The 19501-nt window shown below is 46.4% G+C and overlaps 1 protein-coding gene across 1 annotated transcript; it reads left to right on the plus strand.

The window, feature by feature from the left end:
* The first annotated feature begins 81 nt into the window (after nucleotides 1–81).
* LOC100221796 (acrosin-like) lies at nucleotides 82–9318 on the plus strand. Its single transcript, XM_030258488.4, has 5 exons — nucleotides 82–5986; nucleotides 6255–6467; nucleotides 6765–7030; nucleotides 7314–7450; nucleotides 7834–9318. The coding sequence occupies exons 1-5, from the start codon at nucleotides 5925–5927 to the stop codon at nucleotides 8170–8172; spliced, it is 1017 nt and encodes a 338-aa protein (XP_030114348.1). The 5' UTR covers nucleotides 82–5924; the 3' UTR covers nucleotides 8173–9318.
* Nucleotides 9319–19501: the final 10183 nt, after the last annotated feature.

Raw genomic sequence — 19501 nt, forward strand, 5'->3', positions numbered from 1 at the left:
ATACAATTTGATATATAAAAGTGGCTGGATGGTAATACAGAAAAGAAGAAACAGATAGCAAAACCAAGTGTTTTAAAGATGGGATTTCCAGAAACAGTGGTGTGACTTTGGAACTTGTACTCTGAATTTATCACATAGTTTTGAGAATCTCATTATTAATTGTCAAACTTTAACTGATTTTGTGGTATTGGTCTCTGACCAGCTACACAAAACTGCTTTTTTTTCTGGTTAGTTCATCTGTTAGACTGATACTGATTTGTGCCCTTTTGACTAATGACTTTCAATTTCACCACTTGTTGCAGAGAATTTGCAGTTGATAGATTAATCAGTCACTTCATTTTTTGTAAGCTTCTGGTCTTTCATTGCCTGATAACTTGCAAATCACAGTGTAATCTGTCATCATTGCTCACTTTCTATGGCAATCGTTTTAGGAAAGCTTCTAATTTACATTTTAATTATTTGTTTTACTACTATTGTAAAAAATCTTGTGAGACAGATCCTCAAAATCTGTTGAAGAATAGAAACTCAAACACTAATGTGCAACACTATAAAGATGCGATACCTGCAGTGCAGTCTGTGTCTTTCAGAAGTGGTGAAAAAAGCCATTTTGGAGTTCTAGTATATATATATACAAGACATGCAAGAGTAAACATACTTTTTTATCTTTTCGTTTTGCTACCAATGTATCTTCTGTGGATTCATGCAAGCAGATTTAGAAAATTATGGAATAAGAATTAAGTATATTCTTGGAGTTTTTATACTGTCATGTGTTATTACTTTGATTCCTCCTTTATTTTAAATCTTTCAAATTTTACAGAAATAGTATTTCCATCTTTGAATATTTATATATATATATATATATATATATATGTGTGTGTGTGGTGTGTGTGCGTGTGAATGTGTGTATATATGTATCTGCCATCTTTTTCTTCCTAGTCACTTCTTAAATTAAATTAGAAGTCAATATAGTAAACTTCCACTTTTCTATCTCTGTTGTCCCCTCACATATGTTTTATTTTATTCCTGATCACAGTATTAAGTCTTTAAAATCAAAACTGCAGAAGAGGATCCCATCTGCATTTTCATTTCTGCTCTGTAATTTAAAAAAAAATCACTATTCTATTAAAATGTTTTAATGACAACTATGAAGCAATAACATGGAGCTGAGTTTTAGACAGGAAAGTGTACCAAGAAAATCTGGAAAGTTGGGGAGGTTTTTTTCATTTTACCATTTGTTGCATATGCATACTTTTGTTATGTCAGTTTTAGAGGTTTTAAAACCCTATTAATACGTTGTACTAGAGTCAATTCCTCCTCCCATGAGAAATGCTTAAATATAATTCTCTTTTTTTTGAGTGTATTGGGAATAGATGAAGACTGAAATGTCTAAGAGGTGGTGCAAGGCAGACTGCCTTTGCTGGCAAAGTTCATGTTGGACATGGGCTTAGGACAGGGTGGACATGGGCTTAGGGTGAGGGTCAGGAAAAGGGTGAGGTATCAGTGCAAAACAAAAAGCAGGAACCCAGTGTTAGGGCTGTGAAAAAGCCTCCAAGGGAAGGTGAGGACTGCAACTCTGGTGAGAGCCAGAGAGGGTTGGATGTCCCATTAGCTGGGTTCTGGTTAGACTAGTGTGAGTATGGCTAGTTAAGCTTAGCCATATGTGCAGGACAAAAACTTGAACTGTTCAAGCTCAGCCACGTAATGCAGGATTATGGAATTCTTAGTATAACTAGGTAGTACTTAGTAAGTGAGACTACCACGTGTAGGACACCAAGTATTAGGAGCTGTACAAAAGCAGGCTGAAGGGTAGCAAACAGATGTTTCCTTACACGTCTTAGGAATTCACTTAATGAGCCAGCCTTAGCAATGGTAGAGGGATGACTACAGAATTTAAAGATACAGCAGGACTTCTGAAAAAGGATGCATCATAGGGGCAGGGCAAACCAAGCTTGGCCACTCCGAGAGGGATATGACTCCCACATTACCTTCAGTTCTTTGATGCTGCTGGCACAATTGTCCAGCAGCATCCTTTCATTGGTGGTGCAGCTCCTCATCTCAGAGGCTGTGCAAGGACAGAGTGGCCACACAGGGCGTGATCCTGCACTTGATACTGTCTTCTACCTCTTCAGCTCCTGATCTCCAACTCCATTGATAAATTTCTGTGGTGGCAAGAGGAGAAGGCTGCTCACATCAGCACCTGCAGCTGCAGAAAGTGTTCCAGAGAGCAGTAGAAGGCAGAGCCTGAGGGTACTGCCAGTGTGGGCACTTCTCTCCCATCACAGCTGGCAGCAGGGATTTACCTTGCCATTTCTTCCCACTCAGCATCTTCAGCCTCTCTCATACAGCTCTCATCCAGCTCAGAGAACAAGTCATGAGGGATGTGCTGCTCATCCTACTTGGTCCTGAGGATGAACTGTACCCACTGGAAAGGAGTGTCTGGGGATAGAAGAAAAAAGCTCCGTCCTTTTACTGTGGCTATGATGCTCACATTCAAAGTGGGCGTCAGATGTGCACCAGTTCAGCCATAATTATTGGGCTAGGCCCTTACCCCAAGGTCTGTGCAGGCTTGCCCAGAGCCATGGAGGAGAAACATCTGTTTCACCTCTGCATAAGGATAGAATGCTTTCTTCCCCCACACTTCCATTTTTAAAGGCAGGAAGATGTGTTTACTAAATTACACACTTAAACTGCCCTAAATTTAAAACAGAATGTATGGAATAAGGTCATCTTCCTAAACAATAGCACTTTCCCTCAGAAGAACAACTAGCCATATGAACCTGCCTGCAGAAGACCTCACATAGTGCCCACATAGGCCCAAGGAGGTTGGTGAGTGATGTGGATTGTTGCAGTAGTAGTCCTGCTCTGTCAGGGCAAAGGTCTCCTTTTTCTGATGCTTCCAGACATGCAGTGGGTGTGCCTGACCAGTGGTATCTGGATTGCACAGGATTCAGAGGTCTGCAAAAAAGTGGCATCTGCTCTTGATACTGGGGAGCCAGCTGATGCAGAAACCACAATTAAATCAGTGGATCCATCCAAGGAGGAAATACCACCTTCTCTCAATTTCATTTCCACTGTATCCCTTAATGGTGCACTCCTGTCCTTTGTTCAAAGTTAATTTTGCTCCAGCTTTCCAACTACTGCTGGCAACAAGTGTTCCTGAAATTATGAAACCTCTTCTCAAATTTCAGCTTGTCTGAACAACTCAGATTTGTTCATGGCTCAGCAGGGTTTTTTTAAAATATTTTGATGGCACAAGGTGACAAGATCAAATCAGCCCCATGATAATGAACTGAAGAACAAAAAAAAAATCACAGACCAATGTCTGCAGCCATCACATCATTCTTCTGACCTCTCCAAGTTAGGAGAGCCTCTGTGAGAAATCAAAGTATCCAGCCCTGTGGTGAAGGCTCACACCAGAGCTGGGGAGGCTTTCCCCTTGGTTTAAAAGCTGTAATATTTTTAAAAGCCTGTGGAAATAACTGTGTTCATGTAGTGTCACGGCACATTTTGCTGCACATGCTGTAACACTGTGCAGCAGACGTAGGGACTGTGTGCAATGGACAAACCCACACTGTGGTGGCCTTTCTACCAGGATCTCAGGAGACACCCCCCTTCCAGCATCTCATACTGAATATTGACAGCATTGCTCATCATTCCCCACTTAGTTGCTGCCTCTTCATCCGTACAGCAGGGGGAAGGTACAAGCTGGGGCTGGGTGTGTACAGCTCTCTTATGTCCTCCCAGGCATCACCCACCTCTGTGTCTGTGCAAGTCCATAATCTTCAGACCCCAGCATGGCTTCTCCTCCAAAAACACAGACTTGTAGTTTTTCCCATACCCATATAAAACAGCCTAGAGTATCACCTATATTGTGTGCAGTAGGGATCTGAAAGTATTTATTACAGGAGAGCCTGAGAGTGTCAGACCAAATAGAAATTTCCTGCCCTGTTCCTAAGGGGAAAAAAAAAAGGAGGAGCAGGGGGGAGAGGGAATTTCCAAACTGGGGGAAATATAAAAACAAAGCAAAACCAAAAACCAGTCGTTTTGACCACAGCAACTTTCAATGTTCAAAGGGCACACACCTGCAGGCTTTAGATAACACTTGGCCATGGGATGTGGCCATCAACAACAAAGGCCCTCAAGGACCTGGGAGGGTGAAACTTTTAAAATTCTGCTACATGAGATTCAGGCTTCCCTTGGTGCAAACACACTTTCCAGGGAAAACCTTTATCCTATTTTTATTTTTATTTTTGTATTTTGTATTTTTTTCTCCTTTTAAATTTTTTTTTCTCTTTTTCTCTATTTTTTTTCCTATTTTTCTCCTTTTCCTTTTGCAAAAGCCAAAGACCACGAGTTCATGCCCACTTCACCTGAAATACCACTGCTGGCATGGCATGAAAAGCATTTCTGCCTTAAAAGCCAAAGAACCACAGCAACAAACTGAAATAAATTTTTTTTGTTTCTCTTTTCCCCTGTAACCAAGGCAGGGGAGGGGGATTACCAGATTTACTGAGTCCAAAGAAACAAAAACCCAGCTTCATCTCATGCTCAAGTCAAACTGCAGCTTGAAGACGGGCAGCCTGGACCCTAAGGCATTCTAGGGAGGGATTGACTGGATGCAGTTCAGGCTGCAGTGGAGCACAGCCCTCTCCTCCCGGGGCAGTGCCTGCTGATCCAAAGGTAGCCTCAGTGCCAAAGGTCCACTCTGTCCTGCCCACACTCCTCCTCCACATGTGCACAATGGCTGATGGTGACTTAGCTGCTATAGAAATAAAGTGGCCTAGTTTCAAAGATTGTAATGTGTGCATTCTGCTATGTGAGCCAAGGCCTCCCTGAGCTGGCATTTGCAAAATGCAGCTGTGGGTAGACAAGTCAAGCCCAAAGGGAAAGGGTCCCTCCAAAGGGCTGGAACTGCCCACTCAGAGAGGAGAGCAAGGATGTAGTGGAATAAGGGAACGCGGGTCCTAGGGGCTTCCAGCTCTTGGGGACAGCAGCTGGAAATGCAGTGTCTTAGACTTTTGACGTGATCCTTCTGTGTATGTGCTGTACAGCACACTAGGGAACTTGAAACTGGACTCTGGGTATCTGGGCAGGAACCTTCCATCTCACTGGTCCTCCCTGAACTTCATCAAAGCAAAGCTAAGAAAATGGAATTTGGTAATCAAAGAGAGGAACTTATTGGCAGTAACTGAAATGGCAGTCCAGTGCACAGCCTCTGCTGTACCTCTCAAAATAGGGGTAAGCTGTTTAGCAGTCCAATGGAAACAACTAAATAAACATGTTCAACTGGAAAGTGGCTCTGGCTTCTTGAAGGAAATTGACTTTTAATTAGAATTCTTTTTAGTTTCTAAACAATACCAAATGCTTAGGCATTGAGACTTTTTTTTTTTCCTTAAGGCCTTGAGTTCCATTTGTTCAGTTGATTTTTCTGTCTCAAGCAAAGGAAGTGAAAATTCCACAAATTATTTTTAAAAATCAGAATGTGTGTTGCTTTTAATGTTGCTGCAAATTCTGTAGGATTTTTGGATGCCAAGTAAAATCTTGTATCATTGTCAAAGTACTGGCACAGGTTGCCTGCGCAGAGAAGCTGCCCCATCCTGTTAAACATTTGAGGCCAGCTTGGATGGCACTCTGAGCAACTTTGTAGTGGAAGGCATCCATGTGCATGGCTGGGGTTTGAAACTAGTCAATCCTTGAGGTAGTTTCCAATCCAGACCTTTCTGTGGTTCTGTGGCTCTACGTTGCCCTTCTCCCCAGCCTCCAGTGGTCAGCACCGTGCCCAGAACATGGAACCAGTCCCTCTGTGACATCAGCTCCAGGGCCAAGGGCACTGTGGCAGTGCAGATTCTGTGGGCACTGCGTTGGCAGCTGCACTGGAGTGACAAGCTCTCTCTCCTTGCAGCTGACTCGTGTCTTCGACCACAATGATTTTGCTGTGCATCCTCATCCTTCTGGCTCTGTGCAGGCCTGCACAAGGCACCTGTGGGTAAGTAGCCACAGGCTTGACCTGAGGGGACCCAGGCAAAGGCTTAGGGGGTTCCCTGAGGATGCCCACTTGCCACCTGTGGCCATACCAGTTTCCTGGGCAGGAGCCTCAGTTTATCACCAGCACCCAGATGTCTGGCAGCACTTGTTTGTGGGGCTCACGCAGGCCGACATGAGCACACCCCAGGCAGTTCCCTGGCCCTGCTGGCTTTGCAACCGAAGTCTGGTGGGAGCCTTCTCACAGGACAGAAATGACTTTCTGCTTACAGGCAGACCTGTGGGCTCCGGCCCATGGGTACTACCGTGGGCTCAACACGCGTCGTGGGCGGCACAGACGTCATGCCGGGGACTGGAGCCTGGGCAGGCATTGCCAGCGTCCGTTGCTACTGGAACCCGCCGGTATCTGTGCACGTCTGCGGAGGGACCCTCGTCGGCGCACAGTGGCTCCTCACAGCTGCCCACTGCTTTGTCAACCGCACCAAGTAAGGACAACCTAGCTACAGGGATATCCCCATACCACCAGCGCATGCTATTCCCATCCCACTTCCTTGCAGTGTGCCTAGTGCCTTGCAGGGCCTAGCTGAGAGACTGCTCAGGGACAAGAGTGGGCTCCTGCCACTGCTTCCGAGCAGCCTCCAGCTTAACATATCTTGAGTCTACTTTCACTCTCTGTAGTCCTGTTTTCCTCTCGGCCTCAGGAAGCAGAAGGCAGGGAAGTGTTGGTCTGTCACAGCACATGATTCTACCCCCTCTCACCCCTCTCTCCACCTGCCTTGCAGCCCCCTCAGCGAGTGGGCCATTGTGCTTGGGGCCACCTCCTTGGGCCAGTCAGGCCCTGATGTGGAAGTGCGCCGGATTAAGCGTCTGGTCATTCATGAAAAATACACTCCTCAACTTGAGTATAATGACGTCGCCTTGCTGGAATTGGACCGTCCAGTCCGGTGCAGGTCTTCTATCCAGACTGCCTGCCTGCCTGGTCCTTCGGTGAAAGTGTCGGACCTGAAAAACTGTTACATTGCTGGCTGGGGTGACAGAATTGTCAAATGTAAGTTCCCACAAAGGATCTGTGCCTTGAGGGCAAGGCTGGCACACAAGGGAGGGAAGGCTGGGGCTCCCTGAGAGCAGAGGCCAAAATGAAAGTTGGGCTGTGGGACAAATGCCTCTGGAGAGATGGGCCTGGGCTGCTGCCCAGTGCAGACAGCAGTGACACAGCAATCCAACAGCTCTCTAGAGGCAGAACTAAGCCCTAGGGAAGGACTTCAACACAAAAACAGGCCAGAAGAATAGGCAAGGAGTTGCTGGGATCTCATTCCTTTCCCTGTTCACAGCATCGGGAAGAGATGTCCTGCAGCAGGCCAAGGTCCAAGTGGTGGATAAACAACTCTGCAACAGCAGCGACTGGCTGCAGGGGTACATCTACGACTTCCACGTGTGTGCTGGGCAAGGCGGTGTTGGCACCTGCCAGGTAAGAGCATGCTATGAGTCCCCCAGCAGTGTGGGCAGCCCCATCACACCACCCCAGCACAGCCCAGCGCCTGCTTTCCCTGGTCCATTTCTCTCGAAGCCCCAGCTCTGCACCACCACTGGAGCTTCCTCCCCCCTTCCGATCTGCGGGTACTTGCTCACAGCCCTGAAACATCCATGCACAGGGGAGACAGAGAGTCTCACTTTACAGGCACCCAGCCTGCTCCCAAGGGTTGGGTGTCAAGGTTCTGCAGGTCCCAGCATTTGAGCAGAGCCTTGCTCTGCCAGGAATCCCATTCTGGCAGGGGCTGGGAGGGTAAAGGAGCCAACTAACTGCTGACAGGGGCATGCAAAAGCACCTTAATCCTCTCTGCTCTGCTGCAGGGTGACAGCGGCGGGCCTCTTGTCTGCCAAGATAGGCATGCTGGCTTCTTCTGGCAAATTGGCGTGACCAGCTGGGGAGTAGGCTGTGCCAGACCTAAACGGCCTGCAGTCTCCAGCTCCACTCAGTACTACTACAACTGGATCTGGAGCACAATGGGAAGAAAGCCAGCACCAGCAGTTGCTCCAGCGCCAGCACCGCTGCCAACCTACACCGCAGCCCCCCTGCAGACAGTAACTCCAAAACCAACACAACCCTGTCCATTTCCACGTGAAAAGCTGCAGCAATTCTTTGATCTGCTGAAGGATATCTTGCGGTACCTAAAGGAAAAGATGTTATGAACTGCAGAATGGACCACCTGCAGTTCACACTATAATGGGCTACAACCCTTTCCTTCTGAGTTACATTAATTGAAATTTCATTAAACTGAATTAAATTTTAAATTGCAAGCAAAAAAAAAAAAAAAAAAAGACCTGTATTTTCTACTCTGGGAATACTCTCCATCCAAATTTTATAAAATCCTACTGGCTTGATCACTGCCCAAGCAGCCTTTAACTCAGGGAACCCTTCACCCTCATCTAGGAAGAATTTGGCTTCACTCTCCTTTCTGTACAGTTCAATGCCTTCCCTACAGATATTAATATATCTACAGTGGAAAAGTAGCATCCGGCACCTTAAGTCTGCAACAACAAGTGCAAGAAACACAACACTAGGAAAACGAGAGAAAGGGAAAAAATGGGTGCAGATGTTGCCCTGTCATTAAGAATGTGAAACCCTTCTCTGCACTAAGGATGATTTTTTTCCCCTATCAGATGGTAGCTGGGTTTTTTGACCAATGTAGAAACCTAGGCAGTAAAGAATTAACACATTGCTATGCCCTAAACACCAACAGCCATCAAGCAGGCTAGTTATAACAGGATGTGCCTGGAAAGGGGAGCCATATGAAGGTAAGGCAGCACCATTCTGGAGCTGAATTTCCTGTTCCAGTCCATGGTGACCACACAACATAAAGGACAATTTAAGTGCAGGAGTGGGGTCAAGGACCAAGCAAGACCAATAGAGGGAGAATCAAGACCACCAAAACCCACAAAGCCCCCCAGCCCATTTCCAGAAAGATCCAGAATTCTGGGCTGCACATGCTAACTCATTTGTATGAAGAGTGAGGAACCTAATCTCCAAATGGGGAAAGCTTACCTATAAAAATGTACCAGAAGGGTGGCCTTCTCTCAGGACCCTGGACACCTGTTGGGTGGATCAATGCTGGACCCAGGAGCATGAACTTCTTTCCTCTCCTACCTGATTTCTTTTCCCCTTCTTCTTCCCTCTATTCTTTTATTCTTTTTTTTTCCTCTTACTATTAGAAGATAGTGGCAGAACACATACCAATTGCCATGCTGAGTATGTAGTTTGTTAATAAAAGTTGGTGAGGTTTTTTTGGACATTTTTTTTCCTCTTACTATTAGAAGATAATGGCAAAACACATACCAATTGCCATGCTGAGTGTGTAGTTTGTTAATAAAAGTTGGTGAGGTTTTTTTGGACCCTTTTGGTTTTTGCCATTCTTTTTCATCTGTGAACATCTACAAATCTTGTTTGCTCCCTTCCACATAGGGGTGGATGTAACACCAATGCACAAACACTCCAGGGAAGATAAGTGCCTTCTCCAGTGCCAATCCCTGGGCCAAGGATCGGCTGCACATCTTGCCCTCTCACAGCAGCAGTCTGTAGTGTCAGCACATCTGTTTTGATCCAGCTACTGACAGACGCCTCTACCTGAATTAAGATGCCGACAATACCATGTGCCAAAGCCAATAGTATGGATTTTATTTAACAGTCAACGTGAAGTAGAGAGATAGACAAAACAGGAAAGAGAGGAGGGCCAGAATGAGAGAAAGTGAGACAATTTAAGTAAAAAGCTATCACCACACTTGGATCCAGAAAGCATCATGTTGCGTTTTTCTTCACCCTGGTCTTCTTGCTGATGTGGTTCCCAGGGTGTTCAAAACTTTTCACTCTTTATACATTTTAGCAAACAATGGAATTAATGCTCATTGGCTACACTCAAGAGTTGATTCTCAGCACAGTTGCTGGGTTGGCTTTCTGTGTGGATTCTTTCTGTCCAGTATCAGTTCTCTTCCACTATCTGTTTTCCTCCCACTAGTCTGAGATAAAATCCAGACAGTCTTAACTCACACTCCTCTCAAGTGGGTTAACTCTTTCCAAGTTTCTCAGAGGCATGTTCAGGGACAGGGAGCTTCAGTCATCACAGATGAGCAGCTGCTTCTTTGGAGAGTTTGCCATGGTGGGCAAAGTCCTTTGGTGAAGTTAACACATCTTGGAGGGCCAAGGAGAACCTCCACTCTTTATTGGACAAGGGGGTAATATAGTTACCGGATATGAGGAAAAGGCTGAGGTACCTAACATCTTCTTCGCTTCAGTTTTCAACAAGAAGATAGGTTGTCCTCAGGACAACTGGCCTCCTGAGCTGGAAGATGGGGACAGGGAGCAGAATAGCCTCCCCTGTCATCCAGGAGGGAGCAGTTAGTGACCTGCTGAGCCACTTAGATGCTCACAAGTCTATGAGACCACACAGGATCCACCCTAGGTTGATGAGGGAGATGGCAGAAGACCTTGACAAGTGCTTTCCATCATTTACCATCAGTCCTGAGTAACCAGGGAGGTGCCAGATGACTGGGTTGGCCAATGTGATGCGCATCCATAAGAAGGGCCATAAGGAACATACAGGAAACTCCAGGCCTCTCAGCCTGACCTTGGTGCATAGTATGGCTATGGAACAGATCATCTTGAGTGTGGTGACGCAGCACCTACAGGACAGCTGAGGGATCAGACCCAGCCAGCATGGATTTAGGAGGGGCAGGTCCTGCCTGAACAACCTGATCTCCTTATAACCAGGTAACCCACCTGATGGATGAGGGGAAGGCTGTGGATGTTGTCTGCCTGGCCTTCAGCAATGCCTTTGACACCATCTCCCCGTAGGATTCTCCTGGAAAAGCTGCAGCCCACGGCTTGGACAGGAGCACTCTGTGCTGGGTTAGGAACTGGCTGCAGGGCCAGACCCAGAGAGTGGAGGTGAATTGTGTCACATCCACTTGGTGGGCAGTCACCAGTGGTGTCCCTCAGGAGTCTGTGCTGGGGCCAGTCTTGCTGAATACCTTTATTAATAGTCTGGATGAGGGAACTGAGTCCACCATTAGCAAATTTGAGGTGACACCAAATTGGATGAAAGCATTGATCTGTTAGAGGGTAAGAGGGCTCTGCAGAGGGCTCTGGACAGGCTGGATAGGTGGGCTGAATCCCACTTATCAATATGAGGTTTAACAAGTCTAAGTGCCAGGTCCTAGACTTTAGTCACAACAAGTCCCTGCAGCAACACAGGCTGGGGACAGAGTGGCTGGACAGTGGCCAGGCAGAAAGGGACCTGGGGTTGCTGGTCAACAGGTGATTGAACATGAGCCAGCAGTGTGCCCTGGGGGCCAAGAAGGCAAATGGCCCCTGGCCTGTATCAGGAACAGTGTGGCCAGGGCAGTGATTCTTCCCCTGTACTGGTTAGGCCTCTCCTCTAGTGCTGTGCCCAGTTCTGGCCCCTCAGTTTGGGAAGGACGTTGAGATGCTGAAAAGTGTCCAGAGGAGGGCAACAAGGATGGTGAATGGTCTGGGTCACAAGGGGCTATGAGGAGTGGCTGAGGGAGCTGGGGTTGTTTAGCCTGGAGAAGAGAAGGCTCAGGGGTGACCTTATCAACTTATATCAGTTCCCTGAAAGGAGGGTGTAGGCAGGTGGTGGTCGGTCTCTTTCCTCAGGCAACCAGCAATAGAAGAGGACAAAGTTTTAAGCTGTACTGGGGAGGTTTAGGCTAGACACTAGGAAAAATTCTTCACAGAAATGGTGATTTTGGGCATTGGAAAAGACTTCCCAGGGAGGGTGGTGGAGTCACTGTCCCTGGAGGTGTTTAAGGAAAGACTGGACATAGCTCTTAGTGCTGTGGTCTGCTTGACAAGGTGATCTTTGGTCATAGGTTGGACTCAATGATCTCAGAGTTTTTTTATTTTTTTAGTCTAGCTGATTCTATGATTCTGTGGTTGGTGGTTAAGGCAATTGTGCTCTTCAAGTCTCCTACAATATTTTATGCAGCTCTGGTCATCAAGGGTGCACAGGTTCTCAGAGCCCCTGAGACCTGTCAGCAGGAAGCAAAGCCTTCATCTAGTCTTCACTAGAGACCACCTGCACAGGTGATGCTTGACCAGCATCTGCTAAGGCCATATTGGATTTTGGTCCACAGTGTTTACTTTGTAAAAAGAAAACCACCCCATTATAAAAACTGCATTCAATTAATCACATTTGCTCATTCAAGAGTGAACTTAAAGAAGATAGAAAGAAAGGAAAAATCCAGTCTCCAGCCCTTAGATTTAATTTAAAATCCAGGACCTCAAAGGTATTGAACCACTTAATTCCCACTATCCATTTGTGACAGACAGGTGTCTCAACCCTACATATTTTCAGCTGCCAGAGACCATCTTCCCAGGCTCTCAGAAAAGACACAGCCTGTCGAGCATGCCTGTAAGATCTGGAGGGCTGAGTCTCTCCAGGGTGGTAGTGAGAAGGGCACTAGGGCTTGAGGAGTCAGGAGGGTATCCTTCTCCAGGGGCTTGGGTATTTCTTCAAATCCTCCTTGGGACAGCAAGGGAGCAGGATTTCTCCACTTCATTGCACTGTGTGAGATTCTGTGGTACTGCCAGTGATGGGGAGCAGCCCATCAGTACTCCCTGAATTGCCATGGAGAACAGATAAAGCCATGGGGACATCAGAGTGCCCCATTTGTCATGATGAGCAAGAGGGTGTCACTCATGTGATAGGCTGTGGCCACGAGTTCTACAGGGGCTGCATCCTGCGTTGGGCAGAGAAGAAACCAGAGTGCCCACTCTGCAGAAGATTGATGGAGTCTGTCAGGTTTTCTGTGCAGGAACAAAAATACCTGGAGTGTATCATCACACCTCAGGGAGAATCACCAGGGAGCAGCAGTCAGGTTGGATGCAGGACTGGATCCAGGCAGAAGGAGCTCTTGGCCTCCTGGATGGAAACAGCTGCCAGTGCCTTACAGCTGTTCCTTAGTCTTCTTTGGGGAGAGGGACACGTTCCCCAGCTAAGCAGCGGTCTGTAGCATCCTCGTGATGGCTGGCAATGAGAGCAGTCTTGTATGCCCTGCCCGCCCTGTCCAGATGGGTGTAGCAGGGCACCTCGCCCCAGAGGAACTTATCTGTTGCTTTTAGCTGGTGGAATAACAGAGCACCTTGACCCAGAACTTCTCTCTTTTGTGTTAATTGATGAAAAAATGCAAATATGACAAGCTGTCTTGTAGTGAATTACTTTCACACTATGGGAGTAGCACTCCCAGCTGATAACAAATATCTTGCCCTGGAAGTGACATCTGGAAAGATAAGCTGGAATTTTTGTCTGATGGACAACCCACCTTACAAACTGTGAAAGGTACACCAAGTTTTCACAAAGCAGGAAATCTTCTGCACATTCCCTGGAAATGTATGGAATTTTTCCCCAAAGCAGGGACAGTTGATTTATGGCTACTCCTCTGAGGATGAGTGAAAGGATTTAGTGTACACTATCATAATTTCAGTGATAAATTATATCTGACTCTTAATCAATACAATTTATTTTGCTAACTTTAATATAGGTACAATAATATTGTGCACTGTTTTATGTAGTCTACTAGATGTACTTTTTGGTTTATACCATGTAGTAACTCTGACTAAGGCCTTGGTTATCTGCTCTCTGTTCAATAAATAACTAATTTTATAAATAGACCTGATCTGCCATGCTTAGAACTTGCAGGCTAGATTGATTTTAGGTGTGGGTGACCCAAATTTAAGCTGTTGCAAAAAAATCTGGATTTTAGGCAGATTTGCCTGAAGCTTCCACTTGATCCATGACAATGGGGAGATGATGCTCCAGATGCTGCAGCCTTTCCCGGAGGAATACACAGAACAGCTGGTTGATGGCACTGCCAATTTCACTGTGGGCCAATACAGTGAGGAGTCCCAGAGGCTGCTGCGCTCCCATGATGCTGGAAAGGAGGACCCAGCCCTGAGGCCAGTTCCTGCTCCACCAGCTCCCAGGTAGGGACTCCCACTGGCATCCTATGGCCGGCTGGGGGACAATGTACAACTCACAGACGGGACGGGACTGCTGAGCAACGCGGCTCGAGCTGTTTATTTTCCAGCACCAGTATCATTCTATGGATATGACAATGGGAAGAGGCCAGCAGCTCACATCCCCGGCAGCTGACCAAGAACTTCATGTCACAACTTCCCTTAAAAACTTAAACTCTTAAAATAGTCAAAACTCCCATGGTCATGGGCACACCTGGCACTGGATTTCTACAATTTTTGTAAGTTTAACAAGTTAGCATATTTAACAAATATTGTCCAATTAGAAGAGCAGTTGGTTAGGTAATTTCCCCTGGGTTCTGCCCCACTGGAGTTGTTCCAGGGGCTTTCTGGTTATGTCTTCTAAGTTCTAGCGTCCTTGAAACACAGTGACAACACAATGTCCTTGTTAGCCTAAAATGCCAGACTAAAACAGTATTTCAGTTAGAAGGTTAGCTTACTGTTCTGAAAGGTAGGGGGAAAGGGTAGGAAAAGAAGAACCATGTGTTAGTTGTCTACAAATCTACAAATACATAAAAAACATATAGGAGAAATCTCTAAACATCAAGGGCAGCAGCCACCGTCTGACTGTTCCTTGTCAGGACTAGGGACACTTTCACAGGAAGCCCTAACATCCCCAACAGAAGAGGGCTGCTGGCCCCAGTCTTGCAGGCAAACCATTTTGCTGGCAGAACTAGCAGGGGTCCAGCACATTTCTAGACTGGAAAAAGGAAATACATTCTTTCTCTCACACAGTCTCTGGCTGCTGCTTTCTCCCCTTTCTGCTGCCTTTCCCCTTCCCCTTGTGCCCCACTGTGGTTGGCACTTGCCTGTTAGGGAGGCAGGATATTGAGGAAATTGCAGTTGCAATGGGAGCTGCAGGCTGAGCTCTGGATGGGAGCCAGAGGCCATGAACTGCCAACCCTTGGTACAGGGAAGGGCACAGGGACCTGCGGCAGCAGGCTGGGGACTGGACACTGAGGCACAGCAGGAGCTGAGACCCCCAGACTTTGGTGCTGTGAGGGCATGAAAACCCAGGGGTTAATTGTTCAGGGCCCCTTCTCAGAGGCACCAGCTGGAGCTGTTGTTATTACTTACTGCACCATGATTAAGCTATTTGAAGGACCTGGATGTCCAAGAATCTGCTGTGGGAAACCTGGGGTTGAGCTGGTAAAGGAATCCTGGTCTGAATGTGAGTGTGAGGGGTGTAGCTGTGAAGGGGCTTCAGTCCCAGCTTAGGTGATGTGAATGTGACTGGCAGAGCGGCTCCTGGATGGTCAGACAGGGAAGCTTCTTTAACAGCAGGGTTCAGGGCTGGATCCAGGTGAGACCATGCTGTGAAAGTCCTTGTGGGTCTCCAGAAGCAGCCAGCTGGGTAGCAGCCGTATGAGGAAAGGAGCAGGGAGGGCAGCATGGCCTGGCTGGAAGATGCCCAGGCCTTATGTTCATTCGGAAATGCCAGCCAGCCCATGGCTCAGATTTCTGATCCTCCCTCAGACCATCATGTGCACAGCAGTGGTTGCAGAGTTGGTGAAGTCCAGCAGCACCTGGGAAAAGAGAAGCTGCAGATAATCCCTGGAAACAAATACCTGCTCCAGCAGGAGCAGTGAGTGTCCAGTGGGAAGGCAAGTTCTGCCACGGGAACTAATGCCAACATGTGGGAGTGAAGACTTGTGCAGTTTGGATCTGCATGAGCCACTGTGGAGGCCTGTGGGCCTGCAGGAGGACTTCTTGGGGCTATGCCCTGGAAGGATGTCCCCTAGACTTTAACCTTTCGCTTATCATGGCCGTAGATATAAACTTTCCCATGAACTCAATTTTTTTTTCAATGTACATTTGATACATTATTAGTATATAATATAGATAGAGATATAATACACCTATATATATATATATATATATATATATATATATATATATACAGTGATCATATAGTGATTATTGAAAATAATTTATGTTGCAATATTTGGTGGTAATTGACAGAAAATTTGACAATCATTTAAATTTAAATTTTAGTTGCACAATTTTTAACAGACTTCCTTTTCCAGTTTTCGTATTCATCCGCCACATACCTGTACCCACTATCCCTGAGAAGGACAGGACTGGAGATGGAACCTGCTCAAGAGCACAGGCCAGCCACCAGCCATCTGCCATCTGCCCTTCTTTTCCGTGCCCATGCCAGGATGGCACTGGCCATGCCTCCCCGGATTCTACCCTAAGCCACCTTGTGACAGCCCTCAACCCTGCTCCCGCTTCCCTGTTGTATTAGCAGTCCCCGATTTTTGTTGTAATTCATGTTTCAGAGATTCCCGATACAGGCAACCCTCAGAAGCCAGTCACCCCAGTTCTTTTAATTATTTAGGAAGGAGAGTCGGCACCCTCCGGACAGCCGGAGGAGCGACTCTGGTGCCCCACAGGAGACCCGTGCCCGGCCACACCATAAGGTCCTCACAGGCTGGTCCCCCCTAAAGCCTTTTCTTTTGGCTTTTGTGTTTAGGGAAGGGCATCAGGGGAAGGTACCATAGCCAGTCCTTTTGATTTTCTCTTCTCTTTTGATTTATGGGTAAGTGAGGGGGAATGAAGTGGTGGAGAGCTGCCCGGTACTTGGGCCCTTAGAAGTGATGGGAAATGAAAACTGTATTTAATTCTTGTTTAGTTATTCTCTGCAATATGAACTCACTTGTTTATCTTAATTCTCAAGTTTAAAGTCTATAAAATATTGTGTTATTTTTAGTTAAGACAAGGTTATTATTTATACTATGATTGTTTTACCTTTCATTTGAAATAAAACCAGAAAGGGGGAGTTGTGGGAGCTTGTCCTGGAGGGGATGGGCAGTAAAGTGGTCACACATCAGTCAATCAACAACCAACAGGAAGCCTCAGTGCAGCCTCTCAGGCAGATGTTACCTGGAGGGCTGCCTTCCCAAGAGCCATCTCTTTGGTCAGTGGGGCTATCTCCTGCGAATCACCAGATGCTCGAGGTGCAGATGTAGTAATGAAGACCAACCAGTGAGACGAGAGAAGCTTGCTGTTTGAAATTCCAACTCTGTTTATTGAGGGGCAGGAGAAGAGGCTGAAGGGCTCATAGGCAGCAAAAAAACCCTGAGTGAGGGACGGTCTAGGGTATACAACTAGGACAGGGTAGGAGTGGTAACTGTAGAGAGGAACCAGCCAGGGAAGGGACAAGGGGAGGAGCAAGGATGGGATGATCAGGAAACAACAAATGGAGGGACAGGGGGTGGATAACAACTTACAGGGGCCAATGAACAAGCATAGACCAATGAACTTTCTAGAACAGGCGACTGAAGAGCAATTTGATGCACAGAAAAGGGGGTGTAGTTTCTTTTACAGTGTTTTCCTCCCACAGCATCTCAAGCTCATATCTTCCCTTCCCATATCCTACACCTCAGGAGAAGAGAAGCCACAATGGATGACACCCAGACAATTTATGGTGAGATTATCCAAAGAGTAAAGGACTCTGGAACTGATTGGAAGTGGCCATGCATATCAACAGCTGGCGATTGGCCAGAGGGCTTCTGGAACTTTCCATGAAAAACTATATATATATATATATATATATATATATATATATATATATATATATATATATACATATATAGTGTCAGCGAACTGTTACTTGGAAATGGGGTGAACAGAGGGAGTGCAAGAGACAGAGAGAGAGAGGGGGACTGATCCACTTCCTTTTAAACTTTTCCTGGTGCACACCTCTTATGTAGAACAGATTTTGCCACTGTTTCAGGCCTGTGCAGTCAGCCCTTCGGTGCTTTCCAGGAAGGGAGTCTGGAGTGGGAGTTCACAGAGCAGCACTAAGCACAAGTCTCATGGCAGAAAGAGATGTTGGCTCAGCTCAGTGCTTTCCCATCTCCACAACACCCTCTCTTCCAGTCACAGCTTTTCTGTTACAACAGTCAGAATGAGATAAAACATTCTTATGCCTGGTACTCCACAACAGGTGACTGTGTAAGTTATTATCTTGTTATGCACAACACTAATGGTTTACTATTCTAGTAAAAAAAAAAAAAAATTGAAAGCATGGAGCTTTATAATATCTTTTGAGATTTTGAAAGAGAAATGTAGTTTTTATGTTTTTTGAAGAATTGCTGGCCTGGAGGTTGAAACATGCAGTAAACAGCATGAGTCACCAATATGAGGAAAGCTACTTGGTTTACCCGAAATCCCAGAATCATAGAATGCTTTGGGATTTCAGGGATACTAAAGACCAGCTAGTTGCAACCCCTGTGCCGTGGACAGGGCCACCTTGTCCAAGGTTGTCCAAGCACTGTCCAACCTGGCCTTGAACACTCCTAGGGAAGGGACAGATGCAGCTTCTTTAGGCAGGCTATGCAAGTGCTTCAGCACCCTCACAATCAAGAATTTCTTCCTAACATCTAATCTAACCCTGTCTTCTCTCAGTTTGAAGCCATTTCCCCTTCTATCACTATAGATCTTTGTAGTGTCCCTGTCCAGCCCTCTTGTAGCCCCTTTAGGTACTGGAAAGGGCTGTAAGGTCTCCCAGAGCCTTATCTTCTCCAAACTGAACAAGCCCAGTTCTCTTGCCTGTCCCTCATAGCATAGGCATTCCATCCATCTGATCATCTTGGTGGCCTCCTCGGCACTTACTCTAATAGGTCCGTGTCCTTCCTATGCTGGGAGGACACAGAGCTGGATGTAATGTTCCGGGTGGTGTCTCACAGAGCAGAGTGAAGACACACCTGCTGCCCACGTTGCTGGTGATGCAGCTCAGGACACAGTTGGCTTTCTGAGCTGTAACCCCAGCTTTGTTGAAGCTGTTGAGGTTCCTGTGGGCCAACTTGTTGAGCTTGTCCAGGTCCCTCTTGATGGCATTACACTCCTCATATATGCCTCCTGCTCAGCATGGTGTCAAAGCCAGGGACCTTGTAAGACTAGAAAACTGGACAGGACAAACACAGATCAGGCCAATGTGGTCAATCAAACGTTCTCCGTTTATTAGTTAGAAGATGGCAGTTTATATACACTTCAATATAGTTTACGGTTTACAAAGGCACTCTCATTGGCAAGCTAACATTGTCTTTGTCTTAAGGTGGACTAAACTCCACACTATAAACCTATACTAATTCACACCCAGAAAGGTGTGCATCACATCCACATCTTAATATAATTTCTAACTGTGCCACAAGCTCTTTTTCTTACTGTGTTATACGCTTTCAAGTTCTCACAAGGCCCATATCTGAGGCCTAGGCTGGAGTAGCTCAAATCTCATTCCAGACATAAATCATGCCCTCTCTCTCTCAGAAATTCTGCAACATGGTGTCACCCCCAATTTTGCTGAGGGTGCACTAGATCCCTCTGTCTTATGTCCTTGGCAAAGATGGCACTTGTTCCAGTATGGGCCCCCAAGAAACACCACTTTTCTCTGAGGCCCATAGGGACATTAAGCCATTGACTACTACCATCTAGATATGCCAGTCCAACCAATTCCACTTCCATTGA

The sequence above is a fragment of the Taeniopygia guttata genome, chromosome Z (genome assembly GCF_048771995.1).
Source record: "Taeniopygia guttata chromosome Z, bTaeGut7.mat, whole genome shotgun sequence".
Classification (NCBI taxonomy): Eukaryota; Metazoa; Chordata; class Aves; order Passeriformes; family Estrildidae; genus Taeniopygia; species Taeniopygia guttata.

What these genes read in the sequence shown, in the direction of transcription:
- LOC100221796 (XM_030258488.4), top strand. Translation starts at nt 5,925, where the DNA reads ATGATTTTGCTGTGCATCCTCATCCTTCTGGCTCTGTGCAGGCCTGCA. An exon ending in TGCTTTGTCAACCGCACCAA is followed by an intron (nt 6,468 to 6,764) that starts GTAAGGACAACC and finishes CCTGCCTTGCAG; the next exon opens with CCCCCTCAGCGAGTGGGCCA. An exon ending in GGGTGACAGAATTGTCAAAT is followed by an intron (nt 7,031 to 7,313) that starts GTAAGTTCCCAC and finishes CCCTGTTCACAG; the next exon opens with CATCGGGAAGAGATGTCCTG.